Source organism: Heteronotia binoei, chromosome 2, assembly GCF_032191835.1.
Source record: "Heteronotia binoei isolate CCM8104 ecotype False Entrance Well chromosome 2, APGP_CSIRO_Hbin_v1, whole genome shotgun sequence".
NCBI classification, from domain to species: Eukaryota; Metazoa; Chordata; class Lepidosauria; order Squamata; family Gekkonidae; genus Heteronotia; species Heteronotia binoei.
Window position 1 is genome coordinate 45,204,848 of NC_083224.1, and position 27,510 is coordinate 45,232,357.

At 40.7% G+C, this 27,510-nt stretch overlaps 1 protein-coding gene across 2 annotated transcripts in view; it reads right to left on the reverse strand.

Annotated features, from left to right (window-relative positions):
- Nucleotides 1–19,575, reverse strand: part of TOP1 (DNA topoisomerase I) — a 107,536-nt gene extending 87,961 nt beyond the window's left edge. For both annotated transcript variants that reach the window (XM_060230920.1, XM_060230919.1), the window contains exons 1-2: nucleotides 19,119–19,575; nucleotides 18,269–18,293 (exon numbers count right to left, since the gene is read on the reverse strand). In XM_060230920.1, coding sequence (XP_060086903.1) covers nucleotides 18,269–18,293; nucleotides 19,119–19,151 — 58 coding nt within the window. In that variant the 5' untranslated portion in view covers nucleotides 19,152–19,575. The remainder of the gene's footprint in view (nucleotides 1–18,268; nucleotides 18,294–19,118) is intronic.
- Between the last annotated feature and the right edge of the window lie 7,935 nt (nucleotides 19,576–27,510).

The window sequence follows — 27,510 nt, forward strand, 5'->3', positions numbered from 1 at the left end:
ATGCCCAAAGAAGTCTCTGAGCATCTTACAATCACCTTCCCTTCCTCTTCCCACAACAGATATACTGTGAGGTAAGTGGGGCTGAGAGAACTCTGAGAGAACTGTAACTGACCCAAGGTCACCCAGATGGCTGCATGTAGAAGAGTGGGGAATAAAACCTCCAGATCAGATTAGAGCCCACTGTTCTTAACTACAATACCATGCTGGTAGTAAGCAGCCTAAAAAGGATATCTATGGAACAGCCTTCAAGGCTGGAAGCCAACCATATGAACAGGCATAAAAAACTGAAGTGCTTCCTTTTTGGCCTGGTGCATAAAGGAAAGGAGATGTCAGGCAAACTTCAAGAACGAAGGAATTCCAAAGAGAGGCACCACCAATGAAAGAGCCCAATCTCTGGTTCCCATTGGTCTCTAAACTTCATCTGGGGGTACAGAGAGCAGTGCTTAGAAAGAAGATGGAAATAATCCTTCAAGTACCCTGGGAGCCCCTACTTTCTGTACCACCTTAAAATATAAGAATCAGCTCATTTAATGGGGCCTGTTAAAAGGGGGCAGGGACAGCGAATGCAGATCTTTCAGCAGGGAATGAGACGATTCAAGTTCTCTAGCCACCAACAAAAGCTCAGCCACCACATTTTGGACTAGCTGAAGTTTTTAAAAAAATTTCAAAAGCAGATCCTACACAAGGCTTATTTAAGTAGATTTGATCAGAGCATGGACAATTGTGGCCAGATCAATTTTTAATAAAATGCTCTAGCCCAAGCTGATAAAAAAGCACTATGTGCCACAGGAGACACCTAGGTTTCCAAGTGTAGGCCAGGATCCATCAACATGCCAAAGCTACAATCCTTTTCCTTTCGGTGGAGTACCGAAGGATAGATTGGTCAAAGTACCAAAAATCACTGAGAGTTCAGAAGAATCTATTTGGTTGCACTCCTCTGGTGAAAACAACTGGGTTAAGTTGACCAAGGCTATTACTGTTCCAAACTCAGGCCTGAATCTGGATTAAAACAGTTCTACAGTATGTCACAGAAGTAAGTGCACCCCCTCACATTTTGTAAATATTTAAGTATATCTTTTCATGTGACAACACTGAAGAAATGACACTTGGCTACAATGTAAAGTAGTGAGTCTACAGCTTGTATAACTGTGTAAATGTGCTGTCTCCTCAAAATTACGCAACACACAGCCATTAATGTCTAAACTGCTGGCAACAAAAGTGAGTACACCCCTAAGTGATAATGTCCAAATGGAGCCCAAAGTGTCAATATTTTGTATGGCCACCATTATTTTCCAGCACTGCCTTAACCCTCTTGGGCATAGAGTTCACCAGAGCTTCACAGGTTGCCACTGGAGTTCTCTTCCATTCCTCCATGATGACATCATGTAGCTGGTGGATGTAGAGACCTTGCGCACCTCCACCTTCCGTTTCAGGATGCCCCACAGATTCTCAATAGGGTTTAGGTCTGGAGACATGCTTGGCCAGTCCATCACCTTTACCCTCAGCTTTGGCCAGTCCATCACCTTTACCCTCAGCTTCTTAGCAAGGCAATGGTCGTTTTGGAAGTGTGTTTGGGGTCATTATAATGTTGGAATACTGCCCTGCGGCCCAGTCTCCGAAGGGAGGGGATCATGCTCTGCTTCAGTATATCACAGTACATGTTGGTAGTCATGGTTCCCTCAATGAACTGTAGCTCCCCAGTGCCGGCAGCCCTCGTACAGACCCAGACCGTGACATTCCCACCACCATGCTTGACTGTAGGCAAGACACACTTGTCTTTGTACTCCTCACCTGGTTGCCACCACACACGCTTGACACCATCTGAACCAAATAAGTTTATCTTGGTTTCATCGGACCACAAGACATGGTTCCAGAAATCCATGTCCATAGTCTGCTTGCCTGCAGCAAACCATCTGCGGGCTTTCTTGTGCATCATCTTTAGAAGAGGCTTCCTTTTTGGGTCAGCCCTGCAGACCAATTTGATGCAGCGTGCGGCGTATGGTCTGAGCACTGACAGGCTGACCCTCCACCCCTTCAACCTCTGTAGCAATGCTGGCAGCACTCATACATCTATTTCCCAAAGCCAACCTCTGGATATGACGCTGAGCATGGGTGCTCATGGTCGACCATGGTGAGGCTTGTTCTGAGTGGAATCTGTCCTGTTAAACCGCTGCATGGTCTTGGCCACTGTGCTGCAGCTCAGTTTCAGGGTCTTGGCAATTTTCTTAGGCTAGGGGTGGCCAACGGTAGCTCTCCAGATGTTTTTGCCTCAACTCCCATCAGCCCCAGCCAGCATGGCCAATGGCTGGGGCTGATGGGAGTTGTAGGCAAAAAAACATCTGGAGAGCTACTGTTGGCCACCCCTGGCCTAGGCCTCCTTTATGTAGAGCAACAATTTGTTTTTTCAGATCCTCAGAGAGTTCATTGCTATGAGGTGCTATGTGGAACTTCCAGTGACCAGTATGAGGGAGTGAGTGCGATAACATGCTCCCCCTTCACACCTGATACCTTGTACCACTAATGAGACACCAGGGAGGGAAAGCGGCTACTTGGGCCCCATTTGGACATTATCACTTAGGGTGTACTCACTTTTGTTGCCAGCAGTTTAGACTTTAATGGCTGTGTGTTGTGTAATTTTGAGTGGCAGCACATTTACACTGTTATACAAGCTGTAGACTCACTACTTTACATTGTAGCCAAGTGTCATTTCTTTAGTGTTGTCACATGAAAAGATATACTTAAATATTTACAAAATGTGAAGGGGTGTACTCACTTCTGTGACATACTGTAGATAACCAGTCCCAGATTGCATGAAGTTGTGTAGCTGCTATCCACTTGAGCACCTTGTCCAAGAATGGAATGTTGGCCACCAGATGATAGTGGTAACCAGATATGTACATAAGACAGGATTATGTGTTTCTGAGTTTTGGAGTCTAGAAAGAACAGTCTTTATCTATCTTCTGTTCCCTCCACAAACCTGCCACTTGTTCTCTCCTCTTCCCATAAGCCTCTCACTTGATCTGGGGGGGGGGGGAGGCATAGCTAACTCTTAGGTTCATTTACCACACATTTGATTCTCCTCCATCCAATCCATTATTTCATATACACAGCCCCACAATGTTTCCCTTCTTCTTGGCAGAGGTGTTACTAGACACCACAAAGAAAGTTCTACAGAATGTTCTGTGATAACATCAACCCTTACCCAATCTGGGCCTCACACCTGGTGGTGGCACCACAGAGTTCTCAAAGTGGAGCAAGTGTCTCTCTCCCATCACTCCTAACTGCATGCTTTGAAAGTGACAATTTGTCAACAGTTTAGGGAGTGTTTCCCTCAAACCACCCTCAACCATGACCTCACCCAAGCAAGTCACAATGCACTCAAGACTTTCTCTCTCCACCATCACAAATTAGGGATATCATTACTAGTTTATCTTAGGGGTTGCGATCAAGCATGCAAATAGTTATAAATGTTTGTAAACTATTGTTACTTTGAAAATTATATATATATATATATATAAAAAGTTTAAGTAAGATGGCAGTTCCCATACCTGGTGGTTATTAACTCTAGGGCTCAAATGCCACAACCGTGTCTGGATGAAGCTCCATTCAACTGTTTATGTTAGAATGGATTACACTGCTAACACAAGAAAATGTCCACAGAGTGAATATTTAAAGCCTCCCAGAATTACTGAAACACAGAACATTTATCAAACTTATAAAGAAACTTTTTTAGGCATGTTAAAACTGGTCCATGCCCATCCCAGTTTTTCTACTATACTCATCTAATGAGTTTCAAATATGCTTCCTAGGCACTAATCACACTAAGAATTAAAAAGACATTCAAATGAGAGACATGGGCACTGAGGCAATACTTTGTTATTTATGTCCTTCATAAATGTCATATGTCCTGCCTTTCTCACTGAGATTCAAGGTGGATATTTTCAGTCCTAAGGACTGTAAAACGTCATCATAGTCAAGCTTATTACTCTTGCCATAGGCATGCTTTTGCTACTATATGAGCAGCCTGGGAAATCCTCAGGTTGATGTGCTCCTGCCTCTCCCATTTGCACAACCAATCAATTAATTATTTCCACTCTTCCAGAATATTAGTTTGTGATTACCTCTGAACAAGTAAATTATTATTTGCCTTGCAAACTAGGAAAGCTGAACAGCTATAATTTGGCATGTCTGGATACAAACAACAAACTTTGGTTTGCTGCATAAGTAGGAGCATAAGTAGCACTCAGCTGGCTGAGTGCCAAGGAGAGAAGTATGAGAACCTGAGGATCCCTGTGCTCATTCACAAAGCAGTGAACCATAATTTGCTGTTATGTCTGAACACAGACTCAAGGCAAGGGATAGAGTTTCATGGCAAGGGATAGAGTTTCAGATTTTGTTTATGGAACAGAGCTAGATTCACAGTGAAGGCCCACGCTTCCATACAGCCAAAATTAAATTGCCCAAAAGACATTTATTCTAAGAGGATTTGTCATAGCCACTTCTTTTACAAGGCTCATAATAACCTGCAATCTAGGTGTTCCTGAAAAATAATCCCATGTGATATGAAATACTTGGAAACAGAAATGACCCAGATCTAATGTACCTTATTTCTGCACTACAAGGCCATGGCTGATCAACAAGCATAGCAAATACTGTCCTGTGCTGTGATCCTGCTCAAAGTCAGGCTGTTTACATCCTCACTGGCTTCAACTGTAAGCAGCCTAAGTGTGCACAGGGCAGGAGCCCTTGAAATCAGAACATTTAGAGAACAAATACATGCTGATTTTACTGAAGTTTTTTTCCCCAGAAGTAATTGTGTCTTCTTTCCACAAGCAAGGAGGTGGTAGTGGAAGTTGCAATTGTAGCACAGTGCAGAATGGAAATCTACCATTACATAGCCAGTTAATGTTTCATTTCTGCTTAGTACCACCACATCTGAAATTGAGTTCTGATCCCCACCCAGCCCAAAGTGATCTGTAGCTTCTTCTGACAGATTTGACTGACAGCTGAAGCTAACTAACAAACAGGAGGGCCCTTCTACAACCTGGAAGTGCAGATCTGGCCACCACCACCACACCTGGGACTGAGCTTTGCTTGCAGCCCAGCCCCTTCCATCCTTCAGCACCTCTACTGAATTTACCTGAGGAAAAAAAGCATGACTTTTTCCCCATAAAATGTCAACCTTTTATACTACACAAACAAATTATTTCTATTGTAAGCAGAAACAGAAATGTTTGCATAAGGGAAGACTGCTATAAACTGCTCTCAGCATGAAATACAGCAGATTATCTATCAAAGAAAGAAAGAAGAGCCACCAACAATGCCAACTGTGCAACACGTTTATAATACTGCCTTCTATAAATCTCACAGGAAATTCTACCTGCAAAACAAATGCCACCCTTGCAGCACTAGAATACATGTAGACCTAAGATGAAGGGTGTAGTCACCTATTTCTTTAGTTCTTTTTTTAAAAACCACTCTGAAATTACACCAGCAATAAATGTATCCTCATACCAACCTATGTTTTCATATCCCTTCTGAACTGCATCTCAACAGAACTGGGAACTGCAACCTCAGAGGAAACCAGGCAGCTGTTTCAACAAGCTCTGGACCTTGATCAAATACTGCAACATAAGCCCTTAACAGGAATGCAGATTCTCCCAATGAAGAGACCAATTTAAGCTGTGCCAATTACTTACAGGGGTCAGGGGGAGAACTGAGCTTAAGGTGACACATATAATGAAACAGACGTAATATTCTTCACTACTACAGAGAGGTATAAAAGAAAGTACATCTTATATTAAACTTTGAGCTAATAGGAACTCTCCCACAAGTCACTTTGGGATGGGCTTAAACACACTTGCTCACTTGTAGGACACACACATGATGAAATCCTCAGATTGCTTTGCCTTTCTGAGAAAAGATACAAAAAACGAGATCTGCTATGAGCAACTGGGATAGTCTATTCCAACTGGTATAGAGATTGCACTGTTAATAGGGATGAAAAACATTCAGAGTTTCATCACTGAGCCAAATTAACATTAAACTGGTTTTTTAAAACTGCTGCTTAGTGTATAACATAACAGATTTTGTCCGTTTAATCTGCATGTTGCTTTCATATGCAGAGAACACAAATAACAGGTTTTAAAAATAAAGTACAAATGAAGCCAATGCTCACCTTTCTCTAGTTTGCTTTTTAAAAAGGGGGGGACTCTTTGAAGTATTGCTATAATGTTAGGCCTTCCTATTTTTCATAAATAGGCACATGCAGAAATTTAACAGTGACATGGAAAGGCACTTCCATGTGTTTCCAATGTAAAGCGATAATCTGGCCCAGAGGTACTTCATCCTTGCGATGCCTTCTTGTGTTGGAAAAGCATTGCCTATACCAGGGGAGGCCAAACTGCGGCTCAAGAGCCACATGCAGCCCTTTCACACATATTGTGTGGCTCTCAAAGCCTCCTCCACCCTGTCAGCCTGCTTGGAGAATGCACTTAAAGTTGCCTTCTTTCCACCTCTCCCTTCATCCCCGTCTATTATCCATCCTTCCCTCCTCCCTTCCCATCTACTATCCTTCTTTCCTTCTCTCAAACATCTAATGTTCATGTCTTGCAGCTCTCAGACATCTGAGATTTAGTCTATGTGGCTCTTACGTTAAGCAAGTTTGGCCATCCCTGGCTTATACATCAATAGTAGATAACTAATACAAGCTTATGCATTCGGGCAGAATGTGTATTAAAAACTGAAGGTGGCTCACAATAAATCCAACCCAGTTTAACACCTCTATTGTGTAAAAGACAGCTACCTAAAGAGACAAAAACAACGCAGTGGGTGATAAAATGAAAAACTCTTTTAAACAGAGCTGGTTTATATAGCCTACAAAAGGCACTAAGGAAAGGGCAGCCTGGACCTCCAATGGAGATCCACTGCATAGATCCAAGGCTATCACTGATATCCTGGAATGGATCAATGCACTTCTCACCCTCCAATTGGGAGAGATGGAAAGGAGGAGTTGGCATGAAGGTTATAACCAGCACGCCGGCTCAAAAAGGGAAAGGCATTTTTTAAGTACATAGGTCTCAAGCCAGAAAGGCTTCTAAGGTTAAAATCAGCACCGTCAATTGAGCCCAGAATGGCTGATATAACCACTCCAGAACTGATTAAATACACTGGCTGCGCTGGGTTTCAAGTTAAAAAAAAAAGGGGGGGGCTGCCAGATATTGTCCTACCTACAATGTCTAGGCTGTCTTTAATAGCCTCGAGGTTACAGCAGCATGGATCAGTGACCAGTCTGGGTGGGTCTAGATAGTCAGTCAGTCATACTCTGAATTCTCTTCAGATTGCATAGTCAGTTTGTCAACCAGGTTTCAAGTGAAAGAAGGCCACACCAGTCTGTTTCTCCATCACTGCAGAAAGAGTCTAGTAGTACCTGCAGACTCTGTACCTGGTCCATAAACAATAAGTTGCAAGGCTGAAGGCTGGTAGAACAACTCTCCTCAGGCTACAGCATCTCCCACCAGCCTTTCCTGCATCTTGTCTGCGTTCAGTTTATACACTTCTGCTACTCTTCCTTTAAATTACTTTGATTGCTTTACTGCTGTAACAGGAGAGGCCAATGCGTTAACAGAGGTTTTTCCAGATGTGTATGCAAGTGCCATTGTAAAGAAACATGCATCCAAACTGATCCACTCTACTGAAATAAAAAGAAAACCACTGTAAAAAGCCATGATCACACAAGGGTTCCCACATCCAATAAATTGTGGGGCCAGGTGCAGGCTTTTCCACAAAATAATTTATTAGCAAAATATTTTGAATGGAAGAAAATGGGTTCTCTAACATTTCCCCCCACTTCTTATGCTGAAGCTTAGCGGGAACAATCTAAGAATTTACAGATTATTAGATAACCATTTTGAAATTTTAAGGGCAATTTTGCATGCCTATAGTTTTCTCTCCAATTGTATACTTTTGTCAGGTATCTTTGTAACTTTTGATAATAAAAGTTAGCAGCAAAAATATATCTTTGCTAATATTAATACATGTATGAATGATTTTAACTTAAACGCCTTATTGACACTGTAAGTATCTGTATAGCTGTTGTCAATGACTGTTGCCTTATGAGGCCAATCAACAGGAACACTAACAGTATGAAAGCATTTCAGACAGAAATGGTGTAACTGGCTTTGAACAGTTTTTATTCCACAATGAAGAAGCAGCCAGCCTAATATTTGCTGCTTCTCACTTGTTATTTTCTAGCTGAAGTTGCATAGTCTTCTGATGAGATCACAAAGTGCTGTTATAAAAATTAGTTCCAATGCCAGATTATCAAAGTTTTAGAAGATGAAGGAAAGCAAGAGGTTGTGGAAGATGCAAAACCACTGCTCACTGAAATCCCAGCAAAATCCCATCAATTTTAAATGCATTTGCTGACAATGCAATGTATTATACTAAAAGTGAATTACAGGCAATGTGTACAGCCTGAGAATAACTGCATTTAGTTTGACAATTAAGCTTTTCATGCCAGCTTGCTGATTCTTTAAGAGCCAAAGTTACAACAGATAAGTGAAAACCACATTCCTTTAGCAAAGGCAGTTTAAGCACACAGGCACTTCTCTGGAATGGAGATCAGGTGTGATCTAGCAAGACATGTGATATACCTAAGTGAGAAGCTCTGAGTGAGGCTGCAAGTGCACTCTCTTTTCCTTGAGGCAAGAACGGGTCTATATTTAGTTATCTAGTCACTCAAGTCTGCGCAAAACAGCATATCGCTGGCAAACAATTTTAACAGCTTTGTATCCTCAGCAAGCATTTGTCATCATGATGTTTTGTTTTTTTTAAAGACACTTCAGTAAAGCCCCACAAACTACTTTCTTAGGGGGCTGCTATTCAAAGAACCACTGGTGCTTGTACAGTATGAAAAAATTGTACAGTAGGAAAAAATTACCTTTTTATTCAAAAAAAATGGCTGGCTTTATTTTCTGCATTATCCATTACCTTGAAACAAAAACTGAATCTTGTCCTTAAAAAAACAATAACGATGTAGTGAAAATGAAACATCACTCTTAAATATATGCTACACAGACTCTCAATCAAAGGAGACAGTCACACTATCAGGTCCATGTTCTGAAACACAAGTTTCCCCGAAGAGTTTAAAAGGGAAAAAGTATAATACAACACTCTGAAAGCTAATAGCCAATGTAACCATTCTCTAGCACAAAAGAACTCAGCCTTTATCTGAGGTACTTTATGAGGAGAGAGAAAGTTATTTTAAATGAATGTTTGTGATAAAGCCTTCAGAAGTTCCAGAAAGGCTGCTGGTGGCTCCTCTGATCCATCTTTCCTACCCTTACATTTGTTCTTTCATTTCCGAGCATCAAGAATCAGCGGCAACCCAACCTTTAAAATAAAAAAGTATGAGCTCATACCCATTTGTTCCTCTGGTGTACTAAAATGGGGGGGGGGGGAGCTATAATCTGCAAAAGATAGGCCAAGAGAAAAGACCATAAAATTATCTGGATGTACACCAAGATATTTTAGAGAGTACACAAAAAAATTAGTGTGAAATGCCATGCATCTTAAAAGTATACTTGTCAAAGGGATAGGGCAGGCTGCAGAATATTCTTGGTGGCAAAAAATAGGTTTATTGTTGTGTAAGATGTGAAATAGTCCTTAGGATAACAGATTATAGGATTCTTCCTACATGTTATTCTCTTTTTGCCAAGTCAATTTGACCTATTACAGACCTAGATTATGAATCTGCACATACCATGATGTTTGAAGCATATATAATATACTGGACAACAAAATAAAACATCACAGACTGCCGGGAGAAGCAAGTTATGCTTCTGAAGTTTTTATAAGTGAGTCCATAATACCAGGAAATTGCCATGAAACTAGCAAAAACAAGTCACCCAAAACCAAGGGAGGGATTTTTATATATTCCCCAAGTAGGCAAACAAATATGACTTTGTAAATTTAGCAAAAGGAGGTGGGGGATATCCCTGAGGACTAAATGCACTCCAAGAGGCACAGAATGTTGAGAGTCAGTTAAAGGGAAGGGGGGGGGGAGAAGAGAGGGATAGAGAGGAATCTGGTCTCTTGGAACGTGTTTCTGCAAATGGATTTCTATCCACAGAACACAACTTCCTTGCTTCTCTACTCCTGTTGTGGCCAGAGCTGCAATTCAGACTTCAGTGGGAAAGGGGGAGGTAGATAAGAAAGTCACACTACAGACAGAAATTCTACCATCAGAGGAAAGACTCTGCTGGCTCCATGCCAATATCTCCTAATTCAGGCACTACATTCCACGTTACAAGCCTTGAGGCAGGCTCCTGATCTCAGAAGTTCTAGGTACTGGTAGATTCATACTGTACAAATTGGGATACACCTACCAATGATAATACTAACCAGTCCTTGGAACTTTTAGATGCAGTGAGATTAAGAGTCTGTCTCAAGCTTTAATATAGATACAATCGAAATCAAATTAAGTTTTTAAAAAATTTACCCTACTTTTCTCCTACACCGCGGCTCAAAGCTACTTACAAAAGAAACACACTTAACAATACAATTTTTAAAAAAAATATCCAACCCAATCTGTCCTCAGACATTTGGATCACCCTGACAGGGAAAACACCCCATCATAAAGACATACATGCTTGTATCTTACCATTCACTAAAAATTATGTGCAAAGGTAAGGAAGAACAATACATATCGGTCTGGACCCTATGAGTCTGTCAGAGACACAAGAGAGAGGAGGGGTGATTATGGCTCTTTTCCCTCCTCATTGCTTCTTATCGTCCCAATGTTTTTTTGCCCCAAAATGTCTCCTGATTCCTTGTACAGATTTATTGGGGCCAAGAGGAGCTGCCGGAGGACGGCAACAATCTGCTTTCACCAACAGAAAGCTGGTGGGAATCCAAACCAATTAAGACTAAAGAGAGGTCTTTTCTAGAGTACTGCACATATCTTAATGGGACAGGCATCATTTCTATGATTATAGAGCTAAATATCAGGACTGATCATTACACTAGGAGAAAACATGGTTTTATGAATGTTATGTTGCTCTTCCTGTCAAATCGAATCTATATAAAGTGTCATGGGCTGAATATTGAATTATGCACAGCAGTGCTATAAAGATGGGAGTGAAAAATGGATAAAGCTATAAACTTAACTGTTTCAGTTCTCATGACAGACGGTGAGGTACTCTACAAAACATAACCTAGCAGCTTTACACTTTAAGAGAACAAGTATTTCTAAAAGCTATTTAGAGCAAGATTTTCCTTTCAGAGATACAAAATAACCTCTTTCTTAGGTCAGGCGTATTCTCTCATTAAAACAAGCAGAAGAGTAACTGAGATGCCAATACATTTATAGTAATTAACCAGGTCTTGTGCAATCATCCCACAATGTATGTCAATAACAGAAGAATTGCAATGTATGTTGAGTACTTATTGTAATTTCCATATTTTGTGCTGATAATGCAGTGAACAAAACAAAACAAAAAGAAATCCAGTGGGCTAACCAGCAAATGCCTGTAGATACAAATGTATTCTTTGCTCCCATGCAAAAACTTGTGTATGTATGAAGCTTTGTTTGAATTAAAGATGGCTCTTGTAAATGGAGAGCTACACTGTAGAATGCTGATTTCACATTTACAGAAGGAAATCTTACTTGTGGAATAAGCAGGGCTCAGTTTGTGTAGCTCTTCACATGCTCATTATTGCACTTCTCAAATGCATAAAGTGAACAGAGAAATGAGCTTAAATTCTTAAACTCAAGCCCTTCATAGTTCTGGTGGAGAAATCCTCAAATAACCACCAAAGTAGATATATATATATCTGTATAAATATTATACAAACATTACTTATTTCTAAATTTGCCCTGTAGTATTTAAGCAGTCCTGATTTTGACAGCTATGGCAGATAAGTATATTAAGGCTTTTATACAGTTGCTACTGTGCCAAATACTGTATATTTTAAGATGTTGCTAACAGGAATTCAATTTGTGCATATGTGTGATAAGGGGCTAGGGTACTATTGCTATTGTAAGTGGAGTCATTCATATTTTTGCTGACCTCAGGCTTGCTACAAACACTGCCACTCAATGGGACCTGTGCTAAGAGGGCAGGTCGTATCTGATATCACTTGAACTGTGAAGAGCAGGAAAAAAAATTCTGCCCTCTGAAGCTGAGGAGGGTCTTGTTTGCTTGCTGAGGGGGGGGGGGGGGTGGCTCACTTGGCAGTCATAGAGAGCAAACCTGTGGGCACCTGTGTAGTATGCAACAAGTAGGAGAATATAAGCATACTGAATATAAAAGGGGAGCTTATACCATGGTCTGTCATGCTCAGTATTATCTACTTTATCTCCAGAGAATCAGGCACAGTAAGGTCTTTCCCAGAACCTGATATCAAAGATCCATTCCCTGGTAATACCACGGATTGAACTGAAGACTTTATGCATACAAAGGGTGATCTCTACCTCTGAACCACAGCCTCTCCTCAACAAAGTCCCATAGGTGATGTGGTGTAACCCTAGTGATCACATTCATTTTACCCAATGTGTGAGTTGCTTCTTTTTATTTTCATGAAAAGAAGCCAAGACCAACTTTCAATGATGTTGTTTCCCTTAGTGTAAATCAGTCACAATATTGACTGAGAAGAAATTGCTCTTACCCACAAAAAGGCATCCAGTATTTCTTTTAAAACTGTTCCAATGTTTGCTGGTATAGTAAGACAAATCCACAACAGTTCTCAGTTCATATGCAATCTTTGAAGGTACTAGGTTTACACAGTAGATCCCAAAAACACATCTCCGTGGCACAATGGAGTGTTCCCAGTTCAGTGTTTGCAGCACTGAGTACCAAATTCCTTACAAAGCTGCTCTATTCTATTGCATGGTAGTAGCTTGAACCATTGCAGTAAGCTACTGTAAGCCAGTGCATCTGATCAATAGTGTAATTTTCTTAAGACTCCTTAAAAAAATTCTCATACACAAGTCCAAAATTGCTGCTTGCATCTGCATAAACTGCTGCTTGACATCTGCATGTTTTGTTTTGTTTTTAGTGTCAGTATTCTGAAAATGCAGCAATTTGTAATTCATGGTATTCTGGTAAGCAGCTGCTGAAACTGGAAGGACTGAGGTTAGATTTTTTTTTTTTAATATGGAACACTGACTTTTACTCCAGAACAGGAAAGGATTCCTGGACAAAATACATACCACTGAAATGCTGCAAGCTAAAAAGACAAGTGTATCCCTATGAAGTAAGCTGTAAAAAGATGACAATGTAGACTCCTTGACACCTCTTTTAAAAGGTCCCCTTGTCTTTTTAAATGGAAAATGTGAACTCAAAGCTACCTCGCTAGCTAGCATTATGATTAGATAACATAATTCAACCATGAAGAAAACCTGTGATCACACCAATTCCCATGAATGATCTTCAGTATTTTCACAAAATTAAGGCTGCAGATGCACCTCAACCAACCTTAACCACAACTGAGACTCAAAAAGCTGAGGTAAAGAACTTAAAGCAGCTTCTCAAGGGCCACATGCTAATTCAACTGCAAATTCAGATTTAAAAAGAAGGGGATAAAACCTGGAGGGAAGAGACAAAAAAGTGCATTTCACCTGTGTGGAATTTATATTTAGTCTACCACACTTGCCATTCACAAACCTTTCAAGAAAAGAAAAGGTCTCATCTTGGACTGATAGAGGAAAGCAAAAGCCAAGTGACGTTTTCCCCAAATCATTCACTTCCTGGCAAGGCCAGAAGGAAACATTTCCTACCACAACCATAGACTATGGAGTCTAATTGATTAAAATGATCTGGACAATCTTTTAGTAGTTAACTTTCCCTTTTCTATTTAATTACTGTTTACAGATACACAGCACAATCATTTGAATATGTACATTTCATGCACCTAAAAGTCTATTTTGTCACTTTGGATCCAATATAATTTACATTAAAAATGTCATTTAGGTGTAATCACAAGCACACATTCTAAATTCAACTGAACTCAATGGGACTTCCTAGTGTACACACGTTTCTGATTAGCTGAAAAACATTCACTGAGAAGCTGAGCTTCCAAAAAGCCAAAGAGTTTAAATGATGTGTTAAAGCCTAAATATACAGAACGCATATCCCTGAATTTCTACCAATATTTTCCCCTTCTATTTTAAGATGAACTAAAGCAAAAAAATTACAAAGACTTATGTTACTTGTGAATTTTATGGAGGCCTCCCTCCCAGTAAGCTCAACAATGTTCTCAACAACAAGGAAAGACAAAAAGAGGCTGGTGCATGACACAAAAAGTTACTGTAAGGCACCACCAGAGCTGCTGCCTCATAGCTGCTTCATATCATAACTGAAAATCATCTTTCCTTGAAAAACGAGAAAACAGCCATGATTTGCAAACAACGCAGGAACTGAAGAACAAGATGGATTCTAGCAGACACACTGTTGTCAGGGGAGGAAAATGCACCCTGCTGAAACAGATTTCAAGACTTTGGATAAGATGCAATGTTGTACACATGGTTTTCCTTGGCTTGACATATTAATTCATTAGGAGAAAATTATATCCATTGAACTGTTGGAATAAATATTACACATTCACCTAATAAATTCAAGGGTCACTTGTTTTCAGATACAGGCCATGTGATCATTCAATACCACAACAGGATTACACAAGTTCAACTCTCTAGGCAATTCAGTTCTAGGAGACAGCAATTTCTGGAATTGCTTGCCATAAACTGAAAGATCTTGGGTTTAAAGAAAAGTCCAGCATTTTAAAGGAAACAACTAAATACACTGCCATATAAGCAGATAAAGCAGTAAATAATTGCTGATTATGCACGCACATATTCCCAATATTTGGGGGAAATAATTCCTCCATATCCTCAACCAGATTCTATCATTCAGAAGAGTGGGGGGGAATGCAAGGTCACAGTCCTCCTCAAGACTGTACCATTACAGGATGACAGCAGGGGAAACTGCATGCTCACGTGCCCCTATAAAGCAAGGTAAGATCACAGAGAGAAATGCAGAGTAACCTTGCTATTCTTGCTATTCCACTTTATCTGTGGAAAAAGTATGCTATGGAAGAGCATATAAACAAGCAACCTGAATTCTGAAATGGCACAATTATGCAAGAGCTTACCATGTATTCTGAATATTTTGAGTGGTTCTGAAAAGCAGCCAAGTAAAGCAATAAACACAGTACATGGTAGAACAAAGTTTGAGTCCAGTGGCACTTTTAAGACCAACGAAGTTTTAGTCAAGGTATAAGCTTTCTTTGCACAGAGATTTCTTCAAATACACTGAAATAGAAGTTTCAAGTTCATACATATAGGTAGAGGGTGAGCAGCAAATTAGGATACAACATAACAAAGATGTTTTAACAGATTCAAGCAACAAACAAGAATAACAAGCTTAGTGTATATAGTTACCATGTGTTTGGGTTTAATTCTGGGAGGAAATATAGTGAAGGAAATAAATATATCAACGCTGAAGATTGAGGGGCAGATGTACTCTTCTGGTAACTTCCATTTCAGTGTATTTGAAGAACTGTGCGATCACACAGAAGCTCATACTGTGAATAAAACTTTGTTAAAGATGTCACTGGACTCGAACTTTGCTCTGCTGCTTCAGACCAACAGGGTTACCCACCTGAATCTACAGTAATTTTGCAAACTTCTAAGCAGAAGGCCACCAAAGCATATATAGAGAAAATGAATAAGAGTATCAAGAGAATAAAATACAGTCCCTTTTTTGAAACAAAAAGAAATATCACGCAATTACATTCTACCCAACTAACTAGTTAAGTTGGCCAAGACAATCTGGTTAGGAAAGGTATTGATACCTAATGGCCGGTGATAGGCCAAGCTTATGCTTGACAGCATCTTCAACATTACTGTTTCCCAAGCCACATTAATGTATGAGTTTAGACCTATTCAGAGGCCACAATGCCATGCAGTAAATCAGCAATGTTCATTGGGTGCTCCCAATGATTCCAGAATTTCTTGCTATACTTTCCATAGCTTCTGTGATCTAAAACAGAACAAAGTAGCACAGCTATTATATTGCCTAAAATGTACTGCTGTCATCAAATGCTTCTATATTTTTATTACATACTCAGTAACTAATAAGGAACAAAAGCTGTGTTTTTCATCAGTGCCCTTAAATGAATGTGACTGAATAAATTCCAACAGCATGCTACTTTTATGTTTAACTATTTTCTTCACCTTTATAAAAAAAATGAAGGGTTGACACCTTGGAAAAGGAAGACACCCGGGGGGGGGGGGGGCAGGGGGAGAGGCAACTCCATAGCAAAAATAAAGTGCCCACTGATTTATGGATGCAACATAATTTATATGGGATTAATTCTTTGTCCCCCCTGCTTTGCCTAGAACGGAAACAGATATTTAAGACACTAACTTCAGCCTGCCACAGTCTCTGACTCAGATGTCAAAGGCACTTTGGTCTAGTGGAAGACAAAGAGCCTTCAAAGACAGGAAAGCAAATTCAGCTTTGGTGGCAAGGTCAAAAAGGACACGACTACCAGTACCACTTACTCTTTCAACAACGTGAACATTGAACAGCCTGGGATTCTATTATATCGATATTTCAGGATAACCAAAGGAAAAATGGGGCTAGCAACAGGGGGCAAAAAAGCATCATTTCAAAGAAAGGCTTCTACTTGACTTACCAGAATATCTCTATTTGTGTTTGAAATGCCTTTTAACAGATTAAAATAAATATCTCTAGTTCCCCCAAACCAAGCTGTAAGCACCAGTTGTGTGTTTAACAACTGAACAGCAAGTACTAGATTTCAGGCGTCTGGGGAACCATGCTTCTGAGAAAGACCTGTCTAGTGAACATTTTAAGTAGCTGGATGGGTCTTGCTCCCTAGAGGTCAAAATATGTCATACATGTATATCAGCTAGTAGATGGTGTTTCCCTTAATGTATTGTCTTCGCATGCATTCTATAAACTTCATTGTTGGTTAGAAAGATTTTAAGTTTGTTTGTTTTTAAATAAAAAAATAAAAATAAAAAAGCCCTTTTGCCAGAAAGATTTGAGGGTACAGAGAGAAAGGATACCGACATGCTACTGTAACAGAAACAGAAATCCAAACTACATCAAATCTGCTGTCAAGTCAGCATGCAAATACAGAATGCTGCAATGGTGGTAAAAGCAAGGCAAGGCAGTCACATAAAACCTCCAGGGTCTTGAGAGCTAAAGTGAAATTACTCTTTTTTAAAAAAAGGTGAGGGAAGCAATTTTGACAGTTAAGTCTCTCTCCCCCCTTCTCCCAGACCCTATTTCCTCCCTTCAAAGGGCTGGGAAAACTCCCCTTGAAGAAATGACAAAGGTATATATTGCAGAGTTGAAACACCCCCCCCCCCCCACCAACAGATTTGAAAAACACACTTCCAAGATATTCATCCCATAAGTGCTGTTACAATCTGACTCCCCCGCCAAAAAAAAATCAACTATGAAACTTCGAGAATAGTACCTTTTCATCACTTTGCTGAGCTGTCCACAATGTTTTATTTTTTTTTTAACATTAGGATAAAAACCCCACCCAATAAACTAAAGTTTCTGCATACAGATCTTAATATGTCACGGATTCAAAAGGATGCAGAACGTGTTAAAGAGCAACATGTTGCAACCACCTTGGGGGGGGGGGAGGGACTGACTGAAAGAAACAGCACTGGGGGAGGAGAAAAGGGTACGAGGCAGGAATAAAAGGCAGCTAAGCGACTAAGTCAAGCTTTTTTTCAAAGCTAGAGATTTCGTCTTTCCCCTGTCGGAAACGATATTTCGAAGAAGGGTAGTGGTTATTTCGCCTGTTTTCGCTGCAGGAGGCTCCTTGTGGGCAGCTCAAGGGAGGAGGAGAAGGAGAAAGAGAGACACACAGGGAAGAGAGAGAAAAAGAAAATGGCGCAGAGACTAAGTCCCGACCGTCGACAAGGCGACTTTCCAAGGGGGAATAGGAGCCCAAAAGGGACCCCCAAAAAACAGAGAAGGCCGAATCCTGGGTCTCTACTGTCCTCTCTACCGAGAAATTAGGTCAGATGGGCTTAGGCCCCTAAGATCGCGGAGCATTAGGAAGCTCGATGGGAACAATGGGGCCGGTAAGCGAGGAGACGGGACTTAGTCTCTGGGACGCCATGTCTGTCCTTTACCATCCCCAGTAATACAAGGGAAGGGGGGGGGAGAGAAAAGCCTTCTACCCTCCCAACCTAATTTAGAGGGTGGGGGAAGAGACTCACCATTCGCTCGGAAATCTGGATCGATCTATGGGGGGGGGGGGGGAGGAAAAGGAAAAAAAAAATACATTTTTTTAAAAAAGGGCTCCGGGCACAGGAATGGCTTTACAACACCCCCCCCCCCGGAAACCACAGTCCAGAGTGTAGGCAGAAAACAATCAAGACACCTTTCAATCAAAGGGTAGGGACCCAATCTAGTTTCCCTTCCTGCCCCATCCCCTCCCCCCCCACAAGTGGTGCCTTATTTTTATGGCCTTCTTCCTCGTGGGTATCTATTTATTCCCGGGGGGGCATCACCCCAAGCACCCCCCCCCCGTTCCCTACTTGTCCTCTACGAGGGAGGGAATCGACAGAAAGGGGAAGGGGGAGCCAAATTTCTCTTCCCAGAGAACCCCCTCTTTGCTAAAGGGGCTGAGAAGATATTCCTACCACATTTAAGGGGAGGCGATGCTAAGGGTGTCCATAAACACAATGACAATTTGAAAGGAGCCCTAGGGAGAGGCAAGTTATGAGGGTCTTAAGGGAGATGTGGGGGTTCGGGGGCAACAGACGAGAGTACGGAAAAATACTAAAGGCCCATGATCTTTTTGTTCTGGGAGGATAGGAAAGCAGTGGGGCTCCCTCAGAGCTTCAAGAACCCCCTCCTATCTCTTAGGGGAGATTGGAGCAGGGTTTTCCCTATACTGCCTGACATGGTGGGATCCAGACTTTAAGGAAACTAAAGAACATTTCTGAGGAAGTGGTAAATCGTGGAAAATAAGGGTGTCCCTCAATTTTCAGAAAGGAGACTGCAGGCCTTTAAGTGTCCACAGACCTCCCCCCCCCCCCCCATTAGAGATTGGAGCCTTCTTACCTGGGAGTCGTTGTGCAGCTGATCCCCACTCATGCCTATAACAGTAGGGGGGAGGGGGGGACAAGGAGGCCTAACGAAAAGCCTGCGGAAGAGCAAGGTCTGAGGCCGAAGGAAGAATGCTGCCCCCTCAATACAGCACAATCAGTTGTGTAACAGACTAAGTCCCTATTTCCTTTCACTGCGCAAGCGCTGCGACTTTTAAACCGCGGGGCGGAGCTAGGGGAGGAGGTAGAGGAGGGACCGTCGGTTGGGAGACGCCACCGCTCTCATTTGCATCCCACCGCCCAAGTTCTCCATTCTGACCAATCAGCAGCGTTTGTTGCTTATTTCCATTCTAGCAACGCCCACCAGCCCCTTGTTGGCCCCGCCTTTCCCTACAACTGTTTAGTTTCAGCCACGCCTCTTCCTTCTCCGCCATTTCCGAAAAATGCCGGTTGCTTTTTTTCCCCTCCATCCCTTTGGCGTGTCTTCCTCTGGCCTCAACAAGCCGGGTTCTATTTGCATATCCGGTCACACCCCTATTTTTTCCACCAATGAACAGCAAGAGGTCGGCTTGCTTAATTTGCATTTCCTGCTGCAAAGAAGATATACTTTCCGCAGCACATTGTGCAAGACGTGTGTCTGTTGCGCATACTCACGGTCTCGGGCTGTTTTAGGGTTCTGGGTAAGCATGCGCGGAAATTCTCTCATCCAGGGTTTTGGTTAATCGTCTGCTAGAGTAATCAATATATTAGAATGATAGTCGGGGCTAGAATGCCTCAGTGTTTATTGTAACGTAAGGCTGGCAAGTAATACTTTCTGTTACACGTCACAAACTGTAAGGTTGCTCTTGGCCGCTACCGCCGCGCTTATCTCCTATTTTATATCTGGCCTCGCCCGGAACATTGGACGTTATTTAATAAGTGCACTCATATCACACAAAGCTTCATGGAATTACATTACAAGTATGGCATGAAAAGACCATCCTGTTCGAAATACCGAGGAAGGAAGGTCGAAGTTCGTCTTCAGGATCTGTTTGAAAGTGTATTCGTGAAGCAAAATTTGCAACTCACAAGGGAGATGCCTGAACCTACAGAGAATGCAGCTGGTATTTGTCTGCTGCTGGCCCTCCACACAAGGCAATATTATTTTGATAGAATAAAGCAAGTCGCTTAGCACCTTAACACAACTAACGAATTTTATTCCAGCATAAATTTACCTGAGTCAGGGCTTATTTCATCAAATGTGTAGAATGCTTATCTTTTGTAATTGTTTATATAAAGCAAAAGAGGAGCTGTGTGTGGAGGTTTATGAAGAGAGGCCAGTCTGAAACAATAACCAATCAGAAAAAGATCATTCTATGCATGGTGAGTGAACAACTTCTAACTAGAAGATGGGCAGAGCAAGATAGCTAATCAAGGAAGGTGCATTCTAAAAACAGATAAGCAAAACTAATTAACATCTGTAAAGGGTGGGTCATGCCCAACAGTTAACACCTGTAATGAAACCCTTCTGGAGACGTAGATATATTTATGGCATGCACATATGATATATGGATCCAGTGCATACATTCAGTAAGAATTTTGTGCCTGATAGCCATCACCTAACTCTTAAACATTAGCTTTGATTCCTGCTTATTGTGTGACTCTTTTTTAAGGGCTTGGGGTGAGAAATCAGCTGGAGCGGCCAGTATAAACCAATTCTTTTTTACGGTTGTCAGAAGCCTCTGCGTGTGGGGAGAAGGGGCTACCTAAAATCCCAGATACACCAAACTGCTAAATGCCCTACTTACACTTGTAGATCACAGCCTGCGGGGTTGTGCTTGACTCCCATGGAGAATCAGTGACACTCAGCAATAAGTTCCAGTGCAGGGGTGGCCAAATTAAGGCTCAGGAGCCACATGCAGCTCTTTCACACATATGGTGTGGCTTCTGGAGATTGAGACTTACTCTTGAGTAAGTGTGCATAGCATCAGGAGCTCAGTCAGCCGCTGAGTGCTGACCCATAGGTAGGCAACTATTTCCACCATGTGTGAAGAGGGGGAAGTAGGCAGGCTTTGCAAGCTCTTCTCCACTATAGAGGTCACCCAGACACCTAGTGCAGGGAAAGAGACTGCAAGAGCTGAGAGAGGGGTGTGTAGTATTTGTCCATGTATTGTGGCTCTCAAACATCTGCCGTTTATTCTTTGTGGCTCTTACATTAAGCAAGTTTGGCCACCCCCTGTTCCAGTGCAACTGATGGGCCACTTTTATTCCAGAGTCAGTAGCCATAGGATTTTGAGCAAGCCCCATGAAAATCAATGAGACTTACACATTACCGTACAGGCAGATCCAGGTGGACAACCATATTGGTCTGAAACAGCAGAACAAATTTTGAATCCATTGACATCTTTAAGACCAACAAAGTTTTAGAAATATAATCTCTGAGCAGGCTGTGAATGCAACTAGTGCAAATGCATATAAATGGATGCAGATAAAGTGACAAAGCCTTCTGATTTTGAACCTATTAAGACAAGCCTGCTATGTCTTTTGTTACCATACAAGCATGTTGGTATTTTCATCTGTGAAATGTGAGAACTGGGAAGGCAGGACATTCTGAACACGGTTTGCTGCTTTTGCTGCTCCTGGCCCTACTGTCTACCAGAAGAAAAATTCCAGGCCTTCAGCCTAAATAGAGGATGTATGTAAGAGCTCCCTAATTTCTGTATATAAAGATAAAGGTAGTCCCCTGAACAGGCACCAGTCATTTTCAATTCTGAGGTGACGTTGCTTTCACCACATTTTCACGGCAGACTTTTTATGGGGTGGTTTGCCATTGCCTTCCCCAGTCATCTACACTTTCCCCCCAGCAAGCTGGGTACTCATTTTATCGACCTCGGAAGGATGGAAGGCTGAGTCAACCTGGAGCTGGCTACCTGAACCAGCTTCCGCTGGGATCAAACTCAGATCGTGATGAGCAGAGGGCTCCGACTGCAGTACTGCAGCTTTACCACTCTGTGCCACAGGGCTCTCAATTTCTACATATAGAAAGTAAAAATATCAAATTAAATGATTTTACTGAAATGTCATCTCTGTAGTGCAAGCCTGGCCTTTTCTGTGATGGCCTCAGTTAAATGGAATGAAAGACTAGGGATATATGTATTATGCTGTTTTATTGTATTGCCCTCTAATTCTGTATTTCCTCCTTGATTCTCAACAATGAAGGCGGACTATAAATGAAATAAACAAGTGAATCATTAAAGATGTAGAAAGCTTCTCCAGGTTTTTATTTCACCCACAGGATGCTTCCTTGCAGTACATTTATAACTCTGAGGAAAACAGAAATAAAAAGCATTTAGTGCATGAACAGGATGTGTGACATAGAGATCCTCTCTTTTCAGTGTTACTTTCCAGATAAGCATACCTAAGGTCATTGTACATATCATGCTTACTTAGCCTCAGAATGCACACTATTGCTTGTTCACTGCCCTGAGCCCGCTTGCGGGGAAGGCAGGATATAAATGGGATAAATAAATATTTATTTATTCTTTTTGGTTTAAAATGTTGGGCACTTTAGGTTATAGACTTCTGTTGGATTTGAATATAACACTGGGCATGTTGTACATAATAATGTATAAATGATAGCCATATCTATAATAGTAACTGCTTGAGTCCCCTTGTAGTATTTTCAGAACACTTTCTCCCAAATGTGACCTACAAGCTGGCTCTGTTTCCTTTATCTTTATATCTCATGGCTCTGCTGAAATCAGATGTATGGCAGATCACAAGCCAGTCTGAATTTTTGTAACTTGGTGTTGAAAATTCTGAAACCTTAATAATGGAGGCTCATCGCAGCAAGAGATTCATTTGCAGAAAGACTGAGTATGCTTAAAAATAGTCACAATCACTCTTACTTGTATTAGAGTCAGCAAGGAATGGCTAGATATAGAGCGCTGTAATGAATTTTGTAATTCTGCATTGTTCTGTCTAATATATTGTTTGTACTTTTCCCAAGTATTCTCCCCTTGTATTTATCCCTGTGTGGTAACATTAGGCTGAGAGAGTGTGACAGGCCCATCTACAGCTAGAGAGCTTCATGGCTATCAATGCACCAAGGTCAGTGTCCCACTAGGACCTGAGACAACTAGGTTTGAATTTTCACTCTGCCATGGAAGTTTGCTGGGTAATCTTGGGCCTGCCACAATGTCTCAGTCTAACATACCTCACAAGGTATGAGGATAGAGTGGAAGAGGGGAGAACAATGTTAAGCTGCTTTGTGTCCCCACAAGGAAGAAAAGTGGGATACATATTTTTTTTTTTAAATGGCAGAGTGGAGATTTGAACCTGGATCACCCAGATGCAAATCTGACTTTCACAACCACTACACTAGACTGGATCTGACCCCCTGGATGGTTAATAAACTCACTCTTACTGACCCTGTGAGAACTTGAGTGCAAAATGGCAGCCATGGAATGCTGGGAATAATCACAAAATGTTGGGATGTGGCAAGCCAAGCATCTTTCTATAATACAAGCAGCTGTTTCTCAAATGGGTTTGTGCAGACACAAAGGATTCTGTTACCTCCTGTAATGAGAGCTCGGGAACTCAGTAGGAAAACTGTGGTTGCTATGTAGAGGAAGGCACGGCAAACCACCTCTGCTTGCCTCTTGCCTGGAACATCGCATGGTTGTGGTTGTGACTCAATAACACATTCCTCCTCTTCATTTTATAAGATGGACAAAGTAAAACATTTCCTCATATCAAGGAAACTTTTTATCCAATGGCTGCTAAGAGAGTAGAGTCAACAAATTTAGAGGGTTGTAACTGTTTAAGATTGCGCTGTTAGACCCAACTACATGTTACATTTAACACATTATCATAAATGGAAGGGGCCATGGCTTAGTAAAATAGTGACAGACTATTTATTTATTAGATTTTTATACTGTTCTCCCCCATACTTAGGGCTCAGGGCAGTGTATAACATTCAAAATTACAAACATAGTCAAATTTAAAATAGTTATAAACAGTAAAACAATCTCAGAGACAATTTTAGATAGTGTCTGAGTCAATTTGCTTACCTCATGAAGGCCAGGTTAATTAAAAATGTTGCTGTCTTCAATCATGGAACATCTCTGTCTTACAAGCCCTGCTGAACTGAACTAGGCCCTGCAGGGCATAGATGTCATTTGGCAGAGATTAATACATCTCCATGTCCAATAAGTCTCCAGGTCCTGATGGCATACACCTGAGAGTTCTTAAGGAACTCTGATGTGGGACAGTTGATCTACTAACTCATCACTAAATTCAGCTGCTGTGCCACAGGTAGTGAACATTTTTTACATTTTTAAAAAGGGATCCAGAGGGGAACCAGGAAATTACAGGTCAGTCAGCCTAAAGTCTATCCCAGGCAAATTAGTAGCAACTGTAACCCAAGATAGAATTGTTAGGCACATGGAGGGATATAGCCTGCTGAGGGAAAGTCCTACCTCATCAACCTTTTGGAGTTCTTTGAGAAAGTGAACGAACATGTAGGCAATGATGACCCGGCAGACATTATATACATAGACTTTCAAAAGACTTTTGATAAGGTATCTCACCAAAGAGTCCTATGTAAATTTAGCAATCATGGAATAAGAAGATGGGTTCTCTTATGGTTTAAAAGCTGGAAACTAGTTAAATGACAGGAAGCAAAGAATAGGAATCAATGGGCAGTTATCACAATGGAAGGAAGTGAGCAGTGGGGTTTCACAAGGATTGGTACTAGGGATGGTACTATTTAATTTATTCATAAATGAGCTGGAACAAGGGAGTGAGTAGTGTAGCAGCCAAGTTTGCAGATAACACCAAGTTATTCAGGATGATAAAAACCAAGGCTGGCTGAAAAGCTCCACAAACTGGGTGAATAGGTGACGATGTGGCAAATGAAGTTCAGTTATGGTAAGTGTAAATTGATACACAATGGGACAAAAAAAATCTCAACTTCAAGTATAACCTAATAGGGTCTGAACTTGCTGAGATTGAGAGGGAAACGATCTTGGGATCTGCAGTGGTGAAAAGGGCAAATTCTATGTTATTAGGAAAGAGATTAAGAATAAAGTGGCCACAGATCACAGTCCTGTAATGATAAAACTCAAAGGCACTCAACTGAGAAGAATTTGGAGGTTAAATACTTCTATTTTAAGAGATAAAGACTTTCTTAAAGAAACCAAGGTAGAAATGGAATCTTTTTTCAAACAGAATATAACTCATGATGTAAAGATGCAAGTGGTCTGGGATACTGCCAAAGCATATTTCAGGGGGTTTGCAATCAGATATAGTGCCAAGAAAAAGAAAGAAAGAACTGAAAACTTCCAAAAACTAATGTTGCAAGCAGGAGAAGCTGAAGAGAATTTAAAAACACAACCTACAAAACAGGAGTTTCAAAATAAAGTTCAAAAAATACAACATCAACTTAATCTACTGCTGGTATAGGAAACGGAGAAAAAAATGAAGATTTGCCAGACAGAATTTCTTTGAGCATGCTAATAAAGCTGGAAGGTGGTTGGCCTATAGACTGAGAAAAGAGAATGCCAAAAGAACAATATTGGTACTGAAAGATGAAAATAATAAAGAGAAATTTCAAAGACAGGTGATGCGTCAAATTGTGGAACAATTTTACAAAAGACTAAATGAAGACAAACAAGTCCAAAAGGAAGACTTAGAAGAATATATTAAACAAAACAATCTTAATAAATTCACAGAAGAACAACAGAAAATTTTGCATGAACCAATAATGATAAGGGAAGTGGGAGACGCAATGGTATCTCAAAAGAATGATAAAGCACCGGGTCCAGATGGCTTACCTGCAGTGTTCTATAAAGCTTATGAGGATTCCTTGCTGTTGTCATTTAAACGTCTTATTAAAAGGGTTCAAGAGGAAGCTCAAATACCAGCTTTGTGGCAAGAAGCTACAATATCTTTAATTCCAAAAGAGGGTGCAGACTTGAAAGATATAAAAAAATTTTGGCCAATTTCTCTTTTAAATGTGGATTACAAAATTTTTGCTGCAATATTGGCACAATGTTTAAAGAAGGTCTTACAGATCATAATACACCAAGAGCAGGCAGGATTTCTTCCTAGAAGATACCTGAAAGATAATTTTAGAACAGAATGTAACATAATGGAATACTATGGGAACCATTCAGAGAAACAATTGGCATTAATCTGTCTGGATGCAGAGAAGGCCTTTGACAAATAAGAGAAGATGCAAGTATCAAGGGAGCGGTGATTAAGGGTGAACAATACAAACAGAGAGCCTTTGCGGTTGATCTGGTTTTTATATTAGAGCAACCAATAGATTCAATTGACTGTTTGATAAATAAGATTAACCAATTTGGCCATTGGGCAGGACTGAAGATTAATTATCATAAAACAAAATTCCTGATGAAGAATATGACGACAGAACAAATTCAACTTCTCCAACATAAATCAGGATTCTCTTATGAGAAAATAATTAAATACTTAGGTGTATACATTACAAATAAATGCAGCAGCTTAAAGATGGATAAGATAAACTGCTTAAAGAAATTAAAAAAGACCTGGGAAAAGGGCAAGATTTGAATTTATCCTTAATGGGAAGAATAGCTTCAGTAAAAATGAACATTTTGCCAAGACATGCACTTGAATAAACTATTTTGGAAAAAGAAATATATTTTGATCTTGACAAATAGGTGGTCCCAGCAACCCTCATGGCAGTTACTGTACCCAGTGATTTCTGGATGTGTCCCCTGAAGATCTGATAGAAAAGCAATGGACAGATTAAATATATTAGTAAGTGTATTAAATTGAAATACATTTTCAAATGCTAGCAGAATAAGTTTTAGTCTAAAATGGGGAAGGGAGTCCCAGAATCCTGTAGCCAAATGACATCATTTGCACCATGATATAAAAGAATATTAACCCATGCCAATTAGCATTATAATCCCATCCAGAGGTATATCTGACTCTCTAGGGTGCAAAAAAAAGTTAATTTTATTACTGTGAAGCAGTCAGAGATATTGATGTTCTAGCAAAATCAGCTACTTCAGTTACAGAGATCAGCAGAGATGATAATGTTAAAGCATCTTTATGATCGCTTTCATGCCAAGACTGCTAATATCCCGTTAAGACAAAAGAAGAGAGCCCATATGCCATATTCTATAATTTTTCAGTCTTTGCTGACTCAACATGACAACAGCATGGCATGATTATAGTTTAATCAAGTCAGGGTTATAACCTAGAGGAAAAAAGAGTAAGAACGACAAATGTGAATGAAATTATCAGTTCTGAAGGCACTTTAAAAAACTAAAAAAAGAGAGAGCAATATTCAGATAGAGATAATTTCTCTTGTTTTGACAATTCACTACGATTTTGGACATTCTTCCTTCTGTTGGGAAGCTTCAAGGCCGCATTCCAAG